General features: G+C 30.4%; 1 protein-coding gene across 1 annotated transcript in view; it reads right to left on the bottom strand.

Annotated features, from left to right (window-relative positions):
• LOC108749845 (probable citrate synthase 2, mitochondrial) overlaps window positions 1-15094 on the bottom strand; it is a 22593-nt gene that overhangs the window by 1192 nt on the left and 6307 nt on the right. Inside the window, exons 2-3 of the mRNA XM_018488822.1 lie at window positions 2569-2724; window positions 560-1483 (exon numbers count right to left, since the gene is read on the bottom strand). Coding sequence (XP_018344324.1) covers window positions 560-1483; window positions 2569-2724 — 1080 coding nt within the window. The remainder of the gene's footprint in view (window positions 1-559; window positions 1484-2568; window positions 2725-15094) is intronic.

Raw genomic sequence — 15094 nt, 5'->3', positions numbered from 1 at the left:
TACATCACAGTTCAAAATTATGAAAATAGGAAATATTTCTGTTTCAATCGAAATGGATATAAAAATACTGTTCTATTTATAAAAAAGAAATTATAAATTTATTGTAAAATAAAAAAAAATTTATAGAAAGATTTATTTTCAAGTCGTTGTTTTCTTTTCTATCCATTTCATAAACAGAAACAAATTTATGCCCTCAAATATCAATTCATTTCAATTCATTTCAATTCAACTCCGGTCTCTAAAGTGTGAACTAGGATAAATTAAAATAAATTGGAATTTTTAATTCATTTCAATCCATTCTCATTTACTAAAAATAATCACTACGAATTAAACGCATTTAGTCAAGTTATTATAATAACTTTTTTCTCAATGCATACAAATAAAAATGCAATGTTGAAAAGAATTGAATATTCCAAAGTTAATTTTCTCAATCTTTATGGCAATATTCTTAAATATTTAAAGAGGCGGATTAATGAATTCGGTTATTTTCTTTTTTATTTAAAGCAGAATAAAATCTTTCTACTATACTTAAAACATTGCAATAAGATGCGCAATTTACCTTGAATAACGGATCGTCCGGCAAATGTTTCAACGCGAACTCCCTCTGGCAGGTATACCTCGGATCGGTTTTCCTAAGAACAGCATGTCCGTAGCCGGGTACGACCTGGCCACTCTTAAGTGTATTCCAGATGAATTCCTTAAGTTTGTCGTCGCTGGGACTGTCGCCGACCTGACCGCGCAACTTCTGCAGCCATACCAGTACTTCCTGATTAGCCAAACCGTGCAGTGGTCCGGCAAGACCATTCATACCGGCGGAGAAGGATAGGTACGGATCTGATAAGGCGGATCCCACTAAGTGGGTGGTGTGAGCGGACACGTTACCACCTTCGTGATCCGAATGGATCGTCAGGTAGAGACGCATCAGTTCGATAAATTGCGGATTGTCATAACCGAGCATGTTAGCAAAATTCCAGGACCAATCTCGACCAGCGTCGACGGAACCCAAACCCTTGCCGCCCTTGTAGATGTTGCGATAAATAGTGGCGGCAATCACCGGCAGTTTGGCGATCAGATTCATCGAGTCCTCATACACGCTTTCCCAGTACTTGCTTTTGTGCACACCCTTGTTATACGCCTTAACAAATTCACTCTCGCTGTTCAGCAACGTAATCGCCGCGGAGAACTGCGTCATCGGATGTAGAGTCTTGGGGAAATTGTTGAGGGCCTTGACCACGTGCTCGGGTAACGAGCTTCTGGATGCCCACTCCTGCGAGATGGCCTTCACCTGCGCTTCCGTAGGCACGTCGCCGGTAATCAGCAGCCAGAAAAGACTCTCTGGGAGCGGTTCCGCGCCGCCGGATGCCTTCGGCAGAAGTTTCTGACATTCGGGGATTGACTTCCCGCGGAATCGGATGCCCTCTTCGGGATCCAGTACCGATGGTTCCCATACGAGGCCCTTGATGCCGCGCATACCGCCGTACATCTGCATTCAAAGTAAAGTATGTTAGATAGCAATAAAAAAAAACTTTATTAAAATATTATTGTAACAATTATTTTCGATTAGAAAATACTTCTTTCGGCTGCCTAAATCCTCTAAACTTTTTAAGTTTATTCTAATTAATTTTAATAATTTTAATATAGTCGTGAAAGATTAGAGTTTATTTATTAAAATATTCAAATTTCTCGATAATCTTCTTCAATACCACTAATATTTCCCATTTATTAATTAACACTAACAATATTCTGCGAGGAATCCTAACATCGTGGCTGCGAGATAAGGTGATTTTGAGGTCAACCTTGAGACTGGAAATTTGAAAATTGCAATAAAGCAAAAGTGAGACCTCTAACTCCCCGCGAAGATTATCACAGGATCTTTGATCCAAATTTAACGCATACCGTGACCCTTTTCTTGGGTCGGAAAATCAAATAGAGGCAATAAGAAGAACAATATTCTGACTCGTGTACAAGCCTATATTTAAAAAATATTAGCCTCAGAGTTATTAATTGTGCAGAGATCGGCGATAAGTATAAAAGTAGGCCCACATAGCGTGATGAATGAGGTCTTCATGCGCGATAAGTAAATCGTCACGTACGAGCCAGCTTATTCGATAACTATTAATCATCACGCGCTGCATTCGGCTGATAGTCAGCAAAAAAAAATATACTACTTATTGACGCTGCATGCGACGATCAGAAACTATCAACGTGCGTTACGATTATCATATAACAAGCCTGCAGGCTTTATCAACTCACACCCTCAGGCTGGTAACGCGATTAATAATCCATCTATCTTCCTCCTCGATCGAATTTATGATTATTATAACTCTTAATGATAGATGCGAATATCTATAATAATCATTACAATACAGTTAAAATCAATCGCAATAAAAAATTTTTAATTAAAAATGTTAATAATGTGTAGGGCCGCATATCTCTTTCCTATCTTAGAAATAATATTTTATTTTAGAAAATCATTGTTTCTCTGATTAAATTAAAAAATAATTAAAATTACTAATCAGGGTTGAACTATTTTACGATAATAAAAAAATTGACTCATTAAGTGCGTACCATGTCGACGGTGACTTCTCCGACTTTGGTAGATCCATGATCCTTACGGAAGGCTTTGACTCGCTCCTGTTCCTTCGGGATCCTATCAGTAAGAACCTTTTTAAGATCCGTAGATGCATCGCTGAGCTGCCGTACGAAGATCGCCGATGTTATTTTCTGAAAGGAAAAGAATTATAATTAATAGCTGCTGCGGGAAAAACGCAGAATTTATTAAAAGCTAGAAATCTTAGGAATAAATACAGACGAAAGTTATTCGAATGTATATCAAAATCAACCCTTTAAAGACACACAATAATTTTCCGATTTCTCGCTACATACTGTGGGTCGTTTGTGTTCTCGTGTTTTTTAATTTTTATCATTTTTACACAAAAATTATTAAATAACCATACATATATTTTAACATATTTACAAAGTAAAGGTTGCTTATTAAAAAAAAAATTAAAGAAACCATTATTTAGCCAAGGTCGAACTCCTAATATTATTTCCAAGAAATGCAGGAACGCTAATGACTCCAATCGTGTGTTTCTCAGGATTAAATACGGCAAAAATTATAAATTATATTATGCGATTCTGTATAATTATACTATAGAGTTAAACAAAAAAATAGTCTTATCTTTTTTCAATAGACGACTTTTGTAAGCATAATTTGATTATATGCATTCAATAAGAATATATTCAAACAGAATGAAGCTTGAAAGAAGTGGTGAGAAAAAAATGCTTTATGAATAAGATTTTACACATTTAAAACTTGTCTTTCAATTCCTCTAGAAAAGAAAAAAAAAGAAACGCGAAAAATTCTTGCTCAATCCCCAATAAATTAAATTATACAATTTCTACAATTTTTAACCTCTATGTCAAATGAAGGATAAAAATTTAAAAGTTGACATTTAAAATAAATACTCAACTCTACTCGATTTTTTCTCGAGTTAATTTCTAAACCACAAACTTCTGATCATTTGTTTTCCGTTTTCAATGCTCTTGCGGAACATTTTATGCGTGACGTACGTATTGTATAGAGAATTGTCACGGTGGAAGACACATGTGGATTACGTAAAAGCGACAGACTGCTAACTATTGCCAATGATGCACGCAAGTGTTCGTTAGGTTAATAAATTTACATTAAAAAATTATAATTTCATAATGCCACAAGAACAAAAAACAGATCCCATGATAACAATTTTTTTATGCAACTGTCTCGTGTAATTCATAAAATTCACAACATATAATTATAACATTTTATACAATTATGACAGATTTATACCTAAATTCTAAACAGAAGGCTCTTAATATATTCCTGTAAGACTTGTAAGAATTTTTAAGTGCTTATATCTTTATACAATATTTTTACAGACAACTTCTTACTAGCCATAAAATTTACAAGAAATCGTAGTTATTTACAAATAATCGTATGTCTTACGTATAAAATTAGAATACTAGTCATAAGTTTTTTCAAATTTTACGAGAACAAGTCTTACGATTCTATTTAGAATTGACTCATTAATACTTTACTTTAAGGAAGATGTTATTGATATTTTTATACATCTATTTGTGTCTGAGAATGGAAATGTAATGGAATGAACATGAAAAAAAATGACATGAGATCGATTTATTGATATTCTCATTTATATTTCTCCCTAAAAATAAAAATTTATGAAGAATCAGAATTATTCAAAAATAATTTTCCAAATTTTTTTTTTAATTTTTATTCGATTATATCGATCACCAATTGAATCTAAATTTTGAAGACAAAGCATGCAATACTTATATTTATACGCGAAATGTTATGTATGAAAGAATTACGTGGGAGTGATACGTTATCCCTTATTAAATTTATTAATCGTTCTTGCGTGTGACAAGGCATAAAAAAATCCGTAATCGTTTCTCATCTCGACACGCATCATCGAACGTCACAAGATACGTTAGACAAGAACGAGATCACGAGGTCTCGAGGTCATTATCAAACATTATCACATGCGTGCCATTCACGGAAACGGGGAGAGAATTAATAATTCTTCACTCATTCGCATATCTCTATAAAGAATAAGTATTTATTATTTTTAACATGATAAATGTCTCAATTTATATCAAATCAATTTTGACCGAATCTTGGAGTGGAAACAAGTTTCAAGAATCGCTCCGCGCAATCTTAGAATCGCGATTGCAATAAATATAACCGATTATAACTTCATGATAACGTAAAGGTAATGGTGGCAAAGATAAGAATTGCAGCTGTAGGTGATAAGGACAAAATGCGATGAAAATATCTAGGCTCTTAAACGAGAAAGGAAAGATCAGCTCAATATAATCGCCAATGTGTGCAAGTATGGCGGGCCACGTGACTACAAATTATAAATTACAGTAATTACACGTTCGTCAGATACGTAGATACGAATATTGCTTAATTCTCTTTTTTTTCCCTGTCGAGCGAAGTGAAAGTCGCGTGATGTGTACATACATATACACATGGATCCGGAGACCGCTTATCTTTGCATTGGATGTAGTATAGCCGAGAAGGAGAATGTGATGTGGCATTTCGCGAATAACTAAGGCAAAGAGTGAAGTCAAGACGAAAATGTCGACAAGTCACAATAAACTGAAAATAATGGGTCGATTAGAATCTCAATTCGATAAATTTATAGATATTTTAATCGATAGATTAAAGGATTCTAGGAAACTCTAAATTCTTTGGAGTAGAATCTCATTCTAAAGAATAATTGAAAATGTTTTCTATGTAAGTTTTATTGATTAATTTTAATTTAGTTTTTTTTTAACATTTAATATTTTATAAATTAACTAATTTACTACAGCTTCTTTTTATTTTTAATCGACTATACTCAATTTGCTTTTTAATTATCTTTAGGTAATTTATGCTTATTAATTATATTTAGGTAATTTTTTTTGACTAAGATTATTCCAACTCATCTTCGCTTGACAACAAAAAGATTCGATGATAAATCATCAAAAAAGATAACCAACGCCATACTCATATAAAAACAGGATTTCACAACTTGTAATTATAAATCATCCTCAGTATGTACAACAAAATACAGTTATTGTAACAAGTTCAAGCTAAGTATTAACTGTCACATTTATCAAGATATTGATGTAAATTGATCTATGTATTATTAACGAATATCTAACCTTTCCACCGAAATTGCCGAAGAAAAACTCGTGGTTCCAAAACGTACATTGTTTTTATTGTTCTTATTGAATAAATGATGAAATGTTATTTATAACTTTTTTATATGCTCGAATATTGACTGTTCTTATTATAATTTTGCAATAAAAATTGAACCAATTTTGAAAAAGAGTGGTTCAATTTTTAATCTTAAGATCAGTATTCGTAGTCCGTTCATTTAAGATCGTCTAAGTAAATGGTTGCATTCAGCAGAAAAACCAGCTGTTGTAAAATTTTTTAATGTGATTGATTTTGCCCTTAATTCCTCACTGGATCAAAATGTATAAACTAATCATATTCAAAAATTTTACAACTGTTGCAAAGATGCTTTTTCTGCTAAACACAGCCAATGTCTTAAGATGCTAATGCAATTCTATGATTGATTTATGACATCTTAAAATAGTCTTAAAAATAAGAATCGGTTATAAACCGATTTAAGAGTGAAATTTTACTCTTCACAGTTTCAAAGGGAAAATTGTTAATTTAAATTAATGAGTATTTTTATATCTTTAATTCACAAAAAACAATATAAAAAAATCTCTGTTACGTTATTAAAAAAATCTCTTTTTAATAACGTCATATCCGAAATGTTGGAGCTTGTAATAAAATAAGGTATTTAAGTAATCAATTCACTAGAAAAAAAAAGAATAAGAAAAGGTTCTGTAAAATTGGACTTTATACCTTTGTTTATCTCTCGTCAACAATAATTAATAATCAGTTTATTAATTACTAATTGTTTTTCCTTATAATATTTGATTATTGAGTGACTTATCAAAGCTTACGATGCGGTAAGATGGGTCGGTAGTCCAGTTTAAAAGTTAAACTGTCAAACTAGAAGTCTATAAAGATTATCGACATGCATTTTTCTTCGAAGCAAATTCCGTTGAAGAGCCATAAATTAACTTTTTATCAATAATAATTTGCGTTTCTATCTTCCTTTCAAAATAATTATGACGGTGCAAAAAAAAAACGACTTTCCGACAAAGTAGTATTACGTAGCAAAACATGTTGCCTAGACAAAAAGAATATTGACAAAGTCATTTATTTAAAAAAAATAAGTTATACGAAGGAATGTTCATAAACGCAAATATACCTTAACAAAGATAAAAAGTCAAAGAAAAAACAACGTAACAGAAAACAATATATCGAATGCGACAATACATGAAATGCGAAATTTCGTGGAATATTTGAACGAGTTTAAATTAAAAATGTAACATTATGTTATTTATATATAATTTTTATATTATATAATATCATAATTATATAGGTAACACAATAAATTAATGTATTATGTTATAATTGTAATCGTTACAATTATTATATAACATTGTATATATATATATTATATAATAATTTTACTACATTTAAATTAAAAATTAAAATACTTTTCTTAGATTTGTATCAAAGGAGAAACGAAATATTGTACATTACACATTACGTCGCGTATAATTGCCACAGTGCACCTTCAAATTCAAGAGGCTCAAAGATCATTTCTCATCGCACGCTCTTATCATCATGTCACCGATAGCGTACGTTCCACGCAATTTTTTAATCGCGTGGTAACGCGATTATGTAGCGCCGGGGAAATTCGCTTGACAAGATGCTCGCACTGGAATCTAATCCGTCGACATTGAAGTTTATACAAAAAGCCACGATTCGTACTCTTTTAAATCTCACAATGTAATTAAGGTCAACGTTAAAAAAATATTTGGGAAGAGCTTCACCGAAGCAATAATTGAAAAATATACTTAGCGCATGACTCAATCAATAGTACACTGAAAAAAATGTACTAAATTTCACTAAAATCATTTGTTTGAATACCAATTTAATATTTATTAAATATTACTAATATAAAAAAATATACATTACTAATATTACTAATATAAAGATATATTTATTTAGTACAAGGACCATTAATTTGATTTAACTATCATTTTTATATTGAGTAAATATTAATTAAAATTTAGTACATTTTTTTCTCAATGTATATTTCTCATTTTTTAGCACTCTATCCAGTTTCTATATAATTTGATTTCTCAAGAAAAGCTCAAGAGATACACAATACAAGTATACTGTAATAATATTTTTGCGACCAAGTGTTAGACAGAACGCGAAATCTGGGCAGCGAGCCAACGGTATAGCTAAAAATAAAAAAACTTGATCGACTTGACATACAATTCAGGTTACCGTGTGCGAATAACGCGAGCATGATAAAAGGATCGATGCCAAAGTGTCGGAAAAATTCTAGTTACCTCCACGAGAATTCAATGATCTTTTAACTAGAGGAATGCAAAAGCTATTTAAATTTTCAAGGAAAAAATTATGAGTATGAGGAAAATAATACAACAGAGATAAATATAATTGTAACGATAGTTTTAATAATCTGCGATAATCTCGATCGTCCAATTTCATCCAATTATAATCATCTCAATTTTTAATTAAACGAGGATGATTATTCGCTTACATGCTAAAAATATTTTCCTAATCGAGGTTTATCGATCTATCACATTTTGCGGATAACACGTGGAGCCACAGATCGATTAACAATTGGAGGACGCTTGGTCTTCGAAGGTCAATCATGCGGCGAATACGATTGACCTTTTAAAATATGCGTTTAACCTGCTCAATCCTGTGGTGGGACAATTGATGGTAATCTTATTAAGAGGGATAACGTATCCGTTTAAGTCTACTAGTATACTGTCTAAATTCTTTGGAGTAGAATCTCTAAAGGTGACCTTATACGGTTAATAATACTGTCAGTGTTAATAAATATTGACAATATTACCGACCGTGTGTATTTAATATTGATAAATTGATTCACGACATTGACATGGAATATTGACGGTAATTTGAATTTTAATTCAATAACATTAGTATCGTTTTATTAGGATCTATGTCATAATATGCCACAATGCAATAAATAATGTACGTAAAACTAAAATGAAATATATTATCAACAATACTGATCGTGTAAAGTTGTAAAAATGCTAAAAATATTAATGCATATTGTCATTATTACTGATTCAATATTACTGATTAATATTATATTTACCGTGTAGCATTACTTTAAAAAATGAAAATTAAGCTACTCTTTTTCAAGACTGGTTCAATTTTCTCTTTTTAGAGACAGTTAGATTTCACTCTTCAGAGTGACAATTCACTCTAAAAGTCTTAAGATCTCTGATTGTACCAATGTTATTTTGACTTTAAGCGATGCTTAAAACTCTCTCTCTCTCTCTCTCTCTCTCTCTCTCTCTCTCTCTCTCGCTCGCTCTTTAAAGCTGAAAGGAAGACTTTTAACTTCACTTAAAGTTAAAATAAAGTTAAACCCATTGATGCAATTGAGCTTTAGAGAGTATATAGGTAGAAACAGACCCAGACTCGCCGATTTGACTCGACAAATTCTAAAAGACATCGCCTTCTAAAGACACATCGCAATCGCGAAATGTGAGATCAGTATCAGGTTTAAATTATATACAGTGATATTTATCGCGTGAGAGATGAGATCGTGGATAGAGACACGAGTTGACTTTCGTATCAAAATACTATGACTCGATTTTCAATAACAGGCTCCGATTGCGAGCATGTGAAAGACGAATACACCCAGGGTAAGTACAATACAATTTCATTATTGTTCTATCACATCAAACGACGTGATATAATGTGAAACACTAAAAAAAATTTGGTGAAATATGAGAATGGCCAGATTCGCGAATAATAACAGCTGATAAGATTTTTTAATGAGTCTTCTCGGCGACTGATAATAAAGTTTAGTCTCGCAGGGGTAAAGTTCACTATATGTATAGTCAGCAATCACTACGTTTACACAGCTTGATTTATGCTAAAATTATAACATCGATATTATAAAATTGTGTGTAACCAATCATAACTATTCCTCTGAAGAAGGAATGACTGTTATTGGTCAATTTTATAACATCGATGTTATAACTTTGGCATAAATCGAGCCGTGTAAACGTAGTCTATATATATATATTAGTCTATAATTTATAATTATAAATTATAGACTAATATATAAGTAAATGATGTGGACAATAGTAACTTTCTTTCGTAATTCGTGATTTTTTAAATAAGACCATTGTGCTCGTGTTCGTATTTTTACATTTCTGTTGCTGACAATAAAATTGTAGATATTATGTATATCGTATTACAGTAGCAAATATAATTTATTAATCTCCTAGTCTCTAAAATAATATTAAATTAAATGATGGAATTAAAGCGCAATGAAATATATTTAAAATATTAATAATATATTTTTAATACCGCACTTTTAAATACTGATCAATTATCATATTAATATTTTTCCGCTTTTCGGAAGATTAATTTATAGATATATCTTTTAATATATCCTAATTATATATATTGTGTAGTAAATGTCAGCCCATTTATTTCACCCGGAAGTCGGATGATAAGAACTTCCATGCTCACATGCACAAATTCCCCAGATGTGATACATCCAATGTACCATCATCGAGATGTGATATAAGTCACAATTCACGCATTCCCAAATAATTTCTTTTCCTACTTCTATACTGAAAAGTGTATTAAATTTTAGTAAATACTTGTTTAAGTAGTATCAAGTAAATATTAGATCCATGATAAACGAATTGTCAACATCGCGTGATGTGCCAATACTGAAACAGCCATGTAAGTTTTAATAAACTTGGTAATTTAATGGACATTAGATAAATTAACTTATCCAGATACATATTATTCATACATATTATTCAGTTCAAATTATGAACGAACAAATATTCTTATTATTAATGTATTTACTGAAGAAGATCCAAACCAAGAATTGAAATGTCTTTATTTATTTTATATATAATTGCATAACGTAATTGCAACATCCAAGCATCCGGCTCTTTAAAGACTTTTTTTCCTTATTAATTTAATTAGAGCCTATAGAATTTTTATATTTAGATTAACTAAATATTTACTAAACATGTAAACATGTATTTATTTGATACAAGAACCACTAATTTAAATATCATTTTTTATCGAGTAAATATTTATTAACTGTAACTAAATTTAGTTAGTACTACTTAAACAAGTATTTATTAAAATTTAGTAAATTTTTTCAGTATACAGAAAATTACATACAACCTGGGAATATTTTCAGGAATAAATCAATTATGAAGAAATTAAATCACATGTTTGAAGAAAGAACTTCAGTGACATATAATATACATCCTGTTTATAGGAATCTCGATGTATGTATAATAGATTTGCAATCTTGAGATGTTTCATTCAATAATACAGCGAGTGATTCACGCTGTATCTCTAGAAATGCACGCCACTCCAAATGATAGAGGAATAATGCAATAGACAGCTCTTTTTATTACGTCAATAGACGTACCTGCATCGATCATATTGACAATGTTAACAAAACATATTATTCATGTAGTAACGATTTGCGAACAATAAATTTTTTATTGGCAGGCTCGTCGCTGTCTCAGAATGTCGGATTTATCTTCCTACATATGTTGACTGATATTCTGGCACATTTGACGTCATATTTCGTACCGTGACTCTCATACTCACTTTTGTGCGAATAAAATACTTCCGATTGTAAAAATTTATTAATTTGTCGTAGAACAAACTCGAGACACGTCGTTAACTGCGATAAGAAATATTTCACACTTTCAATAATCTACGACCTCGTAACATACTTTTTACAAGGCTAAAACCAACTACTCGTTTTTCTTTGTAGATTAATTACAAGCCTAATTAAAGTAATTAAAGTAATAAATAAAGTAAAACGATCGAAAAACTCTAATTTATTAAACAATTATAAACTATTTAATTAATATCTAAGTTAATATTTAAACTATTTAAATTATTATCATGACATTTAGCTAATTTAGTAATTTAATTCTATTGCAAAGATAACTTTATAAATGTAATATTTTAATTATTGATATTTTATTCTTCTATAATTAATTAATTATACATGTCCATTATCGGAAAAGACCCTTTATCTTGTTTTGCTAACCTAATTGTCATTTTATATACACAGAAAGAATGATTTTGCTGAAGTCTAAAATTTAGATAGATACACATTTGAAAATAATTTTGGACTATAATAAAAATAATTATATAAGATGCTCAAACTGATTGCTAGAATATCAAAATTCTTTGCAGCTGTCATCATACTTGAGTTTTCTACATAATTATTTTGTTGAACCAACAAAATTATTTTTAGATTTATAATTAGTTAAACTCTTAGTTACTTCAAAATTGTTCTTTCCGGGTATATAAACTCTCTAAATTCTTTGGAGTAAAATCTCACTCTAAAGAGTGAAAATTAAGTCAGTCTTGAAACAAATGGCTCAATTTTCGATTTTTAAGAATAAGATTTCATTCTTTAGAGCGACAATTCATTCTAAAAATTATATATGTTATATATTATATAATATATATAACTGCTTTCCTTATTGATGGACGTTGAATGTAAGATATCTATGCGATCAAATTAGACTTGTGTGTGTGGATCGGCGGTCGCACGCAATTTATTTATATCTTAGAAAAAAACCGGATATAATTCGCTTTCATGAATACGGACATTATTCTCAGGGAAATCAATATATCGGTCCTTTTGCGAGAACTATTTCGGGATTATTAGATTAATCGACCATCGTAGTGTGTTGCTACATTCTTCATGAAAGCTATGCGATGTGGCCTTAGCTAACTGACACGATTGCCCAGTTTTTCTTCCTGCGAATCCTTTCATCACGGAATATTAAGTAGCTTTCTCGAGGTCATCAAGAAACGAGAAAGGAATTTTTTTCTGTTATGACATATCATATTTAACGAAAATTATCAAGCATTAGCATACATTACATATTACTGACAACGCCTTCGCATGCGCGTGTTAATTACGACATAGCGAAAAAAAAAGATATATCTAAAAATATAATTATATAACGTACGACATATATATGTACATACACTATCTATAAATGCACAAACGAAATTTATAAATAAATTATAGTACAATAAATATCTCCATTTCAGAATTGTCACATAAATTCTTTAGTCTAAATTTTTTCCCTGATTTCCAGACAAAATTTCATGATTTTTTATGACGTTTTGATATTTTGAAATTTTTTTGTACTTTCGTCCTGATTTAAGAAACCGTCAAATATTTTGAAAGAGAAATTTGACATAACAATGTAAACTATACTATTAATAGTTGCTGACATTACTTGTATTTAATTGTTAAGTTGATAATATTCCAAAATTGCGTAGATATAATGTAAACATATTAAATTTGTTTGAAACTAAGCGTTTCAATTTTCCAAAAAATTTTACAAAATTTCTTGACTTCTCCTTGATTTCTCTGACCGTCTTCAATTTCCTTAACATTTCCCTAATTTCCAATTTTGTGGTAATTCTGCATTTACAGCATTTACTCCACATTTATCCTGCATTTATATCGAATTACATTTGAAAATAAAAATCTATTAGCACAATTGTAATTTCTAGCTGGTTATGCCACACATTCGTAGAAAAAGTCGATCTGGGAACAAAAGTGAAGGCACCGAGAATTTAACCGGTTTATCGACTGGTTGTAAAAGCTTAGTTCAAATACGAGTCCCTTACTTGGTACGGATTCACGGTGATGTGGCATGAGAATTTTTCGTTGCTTTTGCGAAGAAAAAACAAGTCGAAAGAATCTTACCGTCAATTAATAAGAAGTAAGAAATTCGAGAAGGATAAAAAAATGACCTTAAATTACTATTATAATATAAAATTCCCACACTTTTTCTTGATTATCAGTTCTGTGGAAAAGTCATAAGAGTCCTATCGTCAACTGTTAAGAAGCTCGAGAAGAATAAAAAATAAAAATAAAAAATAAAGACTATAACGAATAGAATTAAGTAATTCTAAAGAGCTGTCTACAATAGAGATTAGTCTCAGACTCATTCTTTTCATAATATTCGCTGGAATTCCCTTCATTCTTAGGCTCGCAACCTAGTGACATAATCAAGTCCCTTACGAAACAAGTTATTATATGATTGCACAAACTGAACTTAAACCATTTAATTTGAAAAATTATCTGCACGCACGATTACATCATCGTATAGTACATACAATAATGTATGTTTTAGGAATAAAACGTAGAAATATTAATATTTTTTTCTAAAATATTAATCAAATATTTATTTTAAGTAAAAGAATAATTCAACATAAAATGCTATATTTACGTACAGAATATATTATTTAGATACCATTTTGTATTAAAAAAATATCATTACACTGTAATACAAAAAATTATGAACAGTAAATGAGTCTTTTATGCAAAATAATAGAATATTAATAATAGAATATTAATCATTTGACATATCTTTGTGAAACAAAGCATTTCGTTTTCGATGTGATGAAATTAAAATTAAAATAAAAAGAGTTCGGGAGATTTTTTTAACCTACATATCTCTGATAAATTTGGCAAGATATTTTTATGGATTATGACATCGGCTGCTTAATCAGATTAATGCTGGACACGCTTGATTGTTGGCAAATCATATATACCAGATATGATAACGGCACCTGTTATCGCCAATTGTGTAATTGGTTTGCCTCTGAAGGGCATTACGAATCGTCCGCAAATCATATTTATCTAATTCTTCATATGCCACATAATTGAATGGCGCTAAAATGAACAAGTTGTATTTATAAGATTTAGAAGATGTCGCTCTAATTTTCGTCTGTCAGTAACATGAATATATTCTGGTTTAAATTTTTCGTATTCTAGAATTCTAATGCAATCACTGTAAATTTCAAATTCGTAATCATGATTAACATGATCAAAATTTTGTGTTATCTAATTATTTAAGAAAAGAAAATATATTATATGTAGTATTGCATATAAAAAAAGATTCATACTTCACATTACAACATATAATTAATAATTATTTAACAAGTATTAAAAAATATTGTAATTCTACGATGATTAATTTATTTAGAAAAATGTTTTAAATGTAAGGAAAATATATATATATATAAAAGGTTATTCGGATTAATGCCTTTATTGTGTCTTCATCAGCTTCAACTGGCCTTCCAGAACGTGGTGCATCTTCAACATCAAAATTGCCGGATCGAAATTTTGCAAACCAGTTTTGGCACTGGCGTTCTGTCAATACATCTTCTCCATACACATCGGATGATAATTTTTTTCTTGTTTGAACAGCATTTTTACCTTTTCGATAATAAAAAAGAAAAATATGCCGAAAATGCTGCTTTACACAGTTGCATGTTTTAAACAGTTCGAAACATAATTTTTATCGATCTTGATTTATAGTAATTATATATGTATCAAATATTCTT

The sequence above is a fragment of the Trachymyrmex septentrionalis genome, unplaced genomic scaffold, assembly GCF_001594115.1.
Source record: "Trachymyrmex septentrionalis isolate Tsep2-gDNA-1 unplaced genomic scaffold, Tsep1.0 scaffold32, whole genome shotgun sequence".
NCBI lineage: Eukaryota > Metazoa > Arthropoda > Insecta > Hymenoptera > Formicidae > Trachymyrmex > Trachymyrmex septentrionalis.
This window is presented reverse-complemented; position numbering and strand designations above follow the sequence as displayed.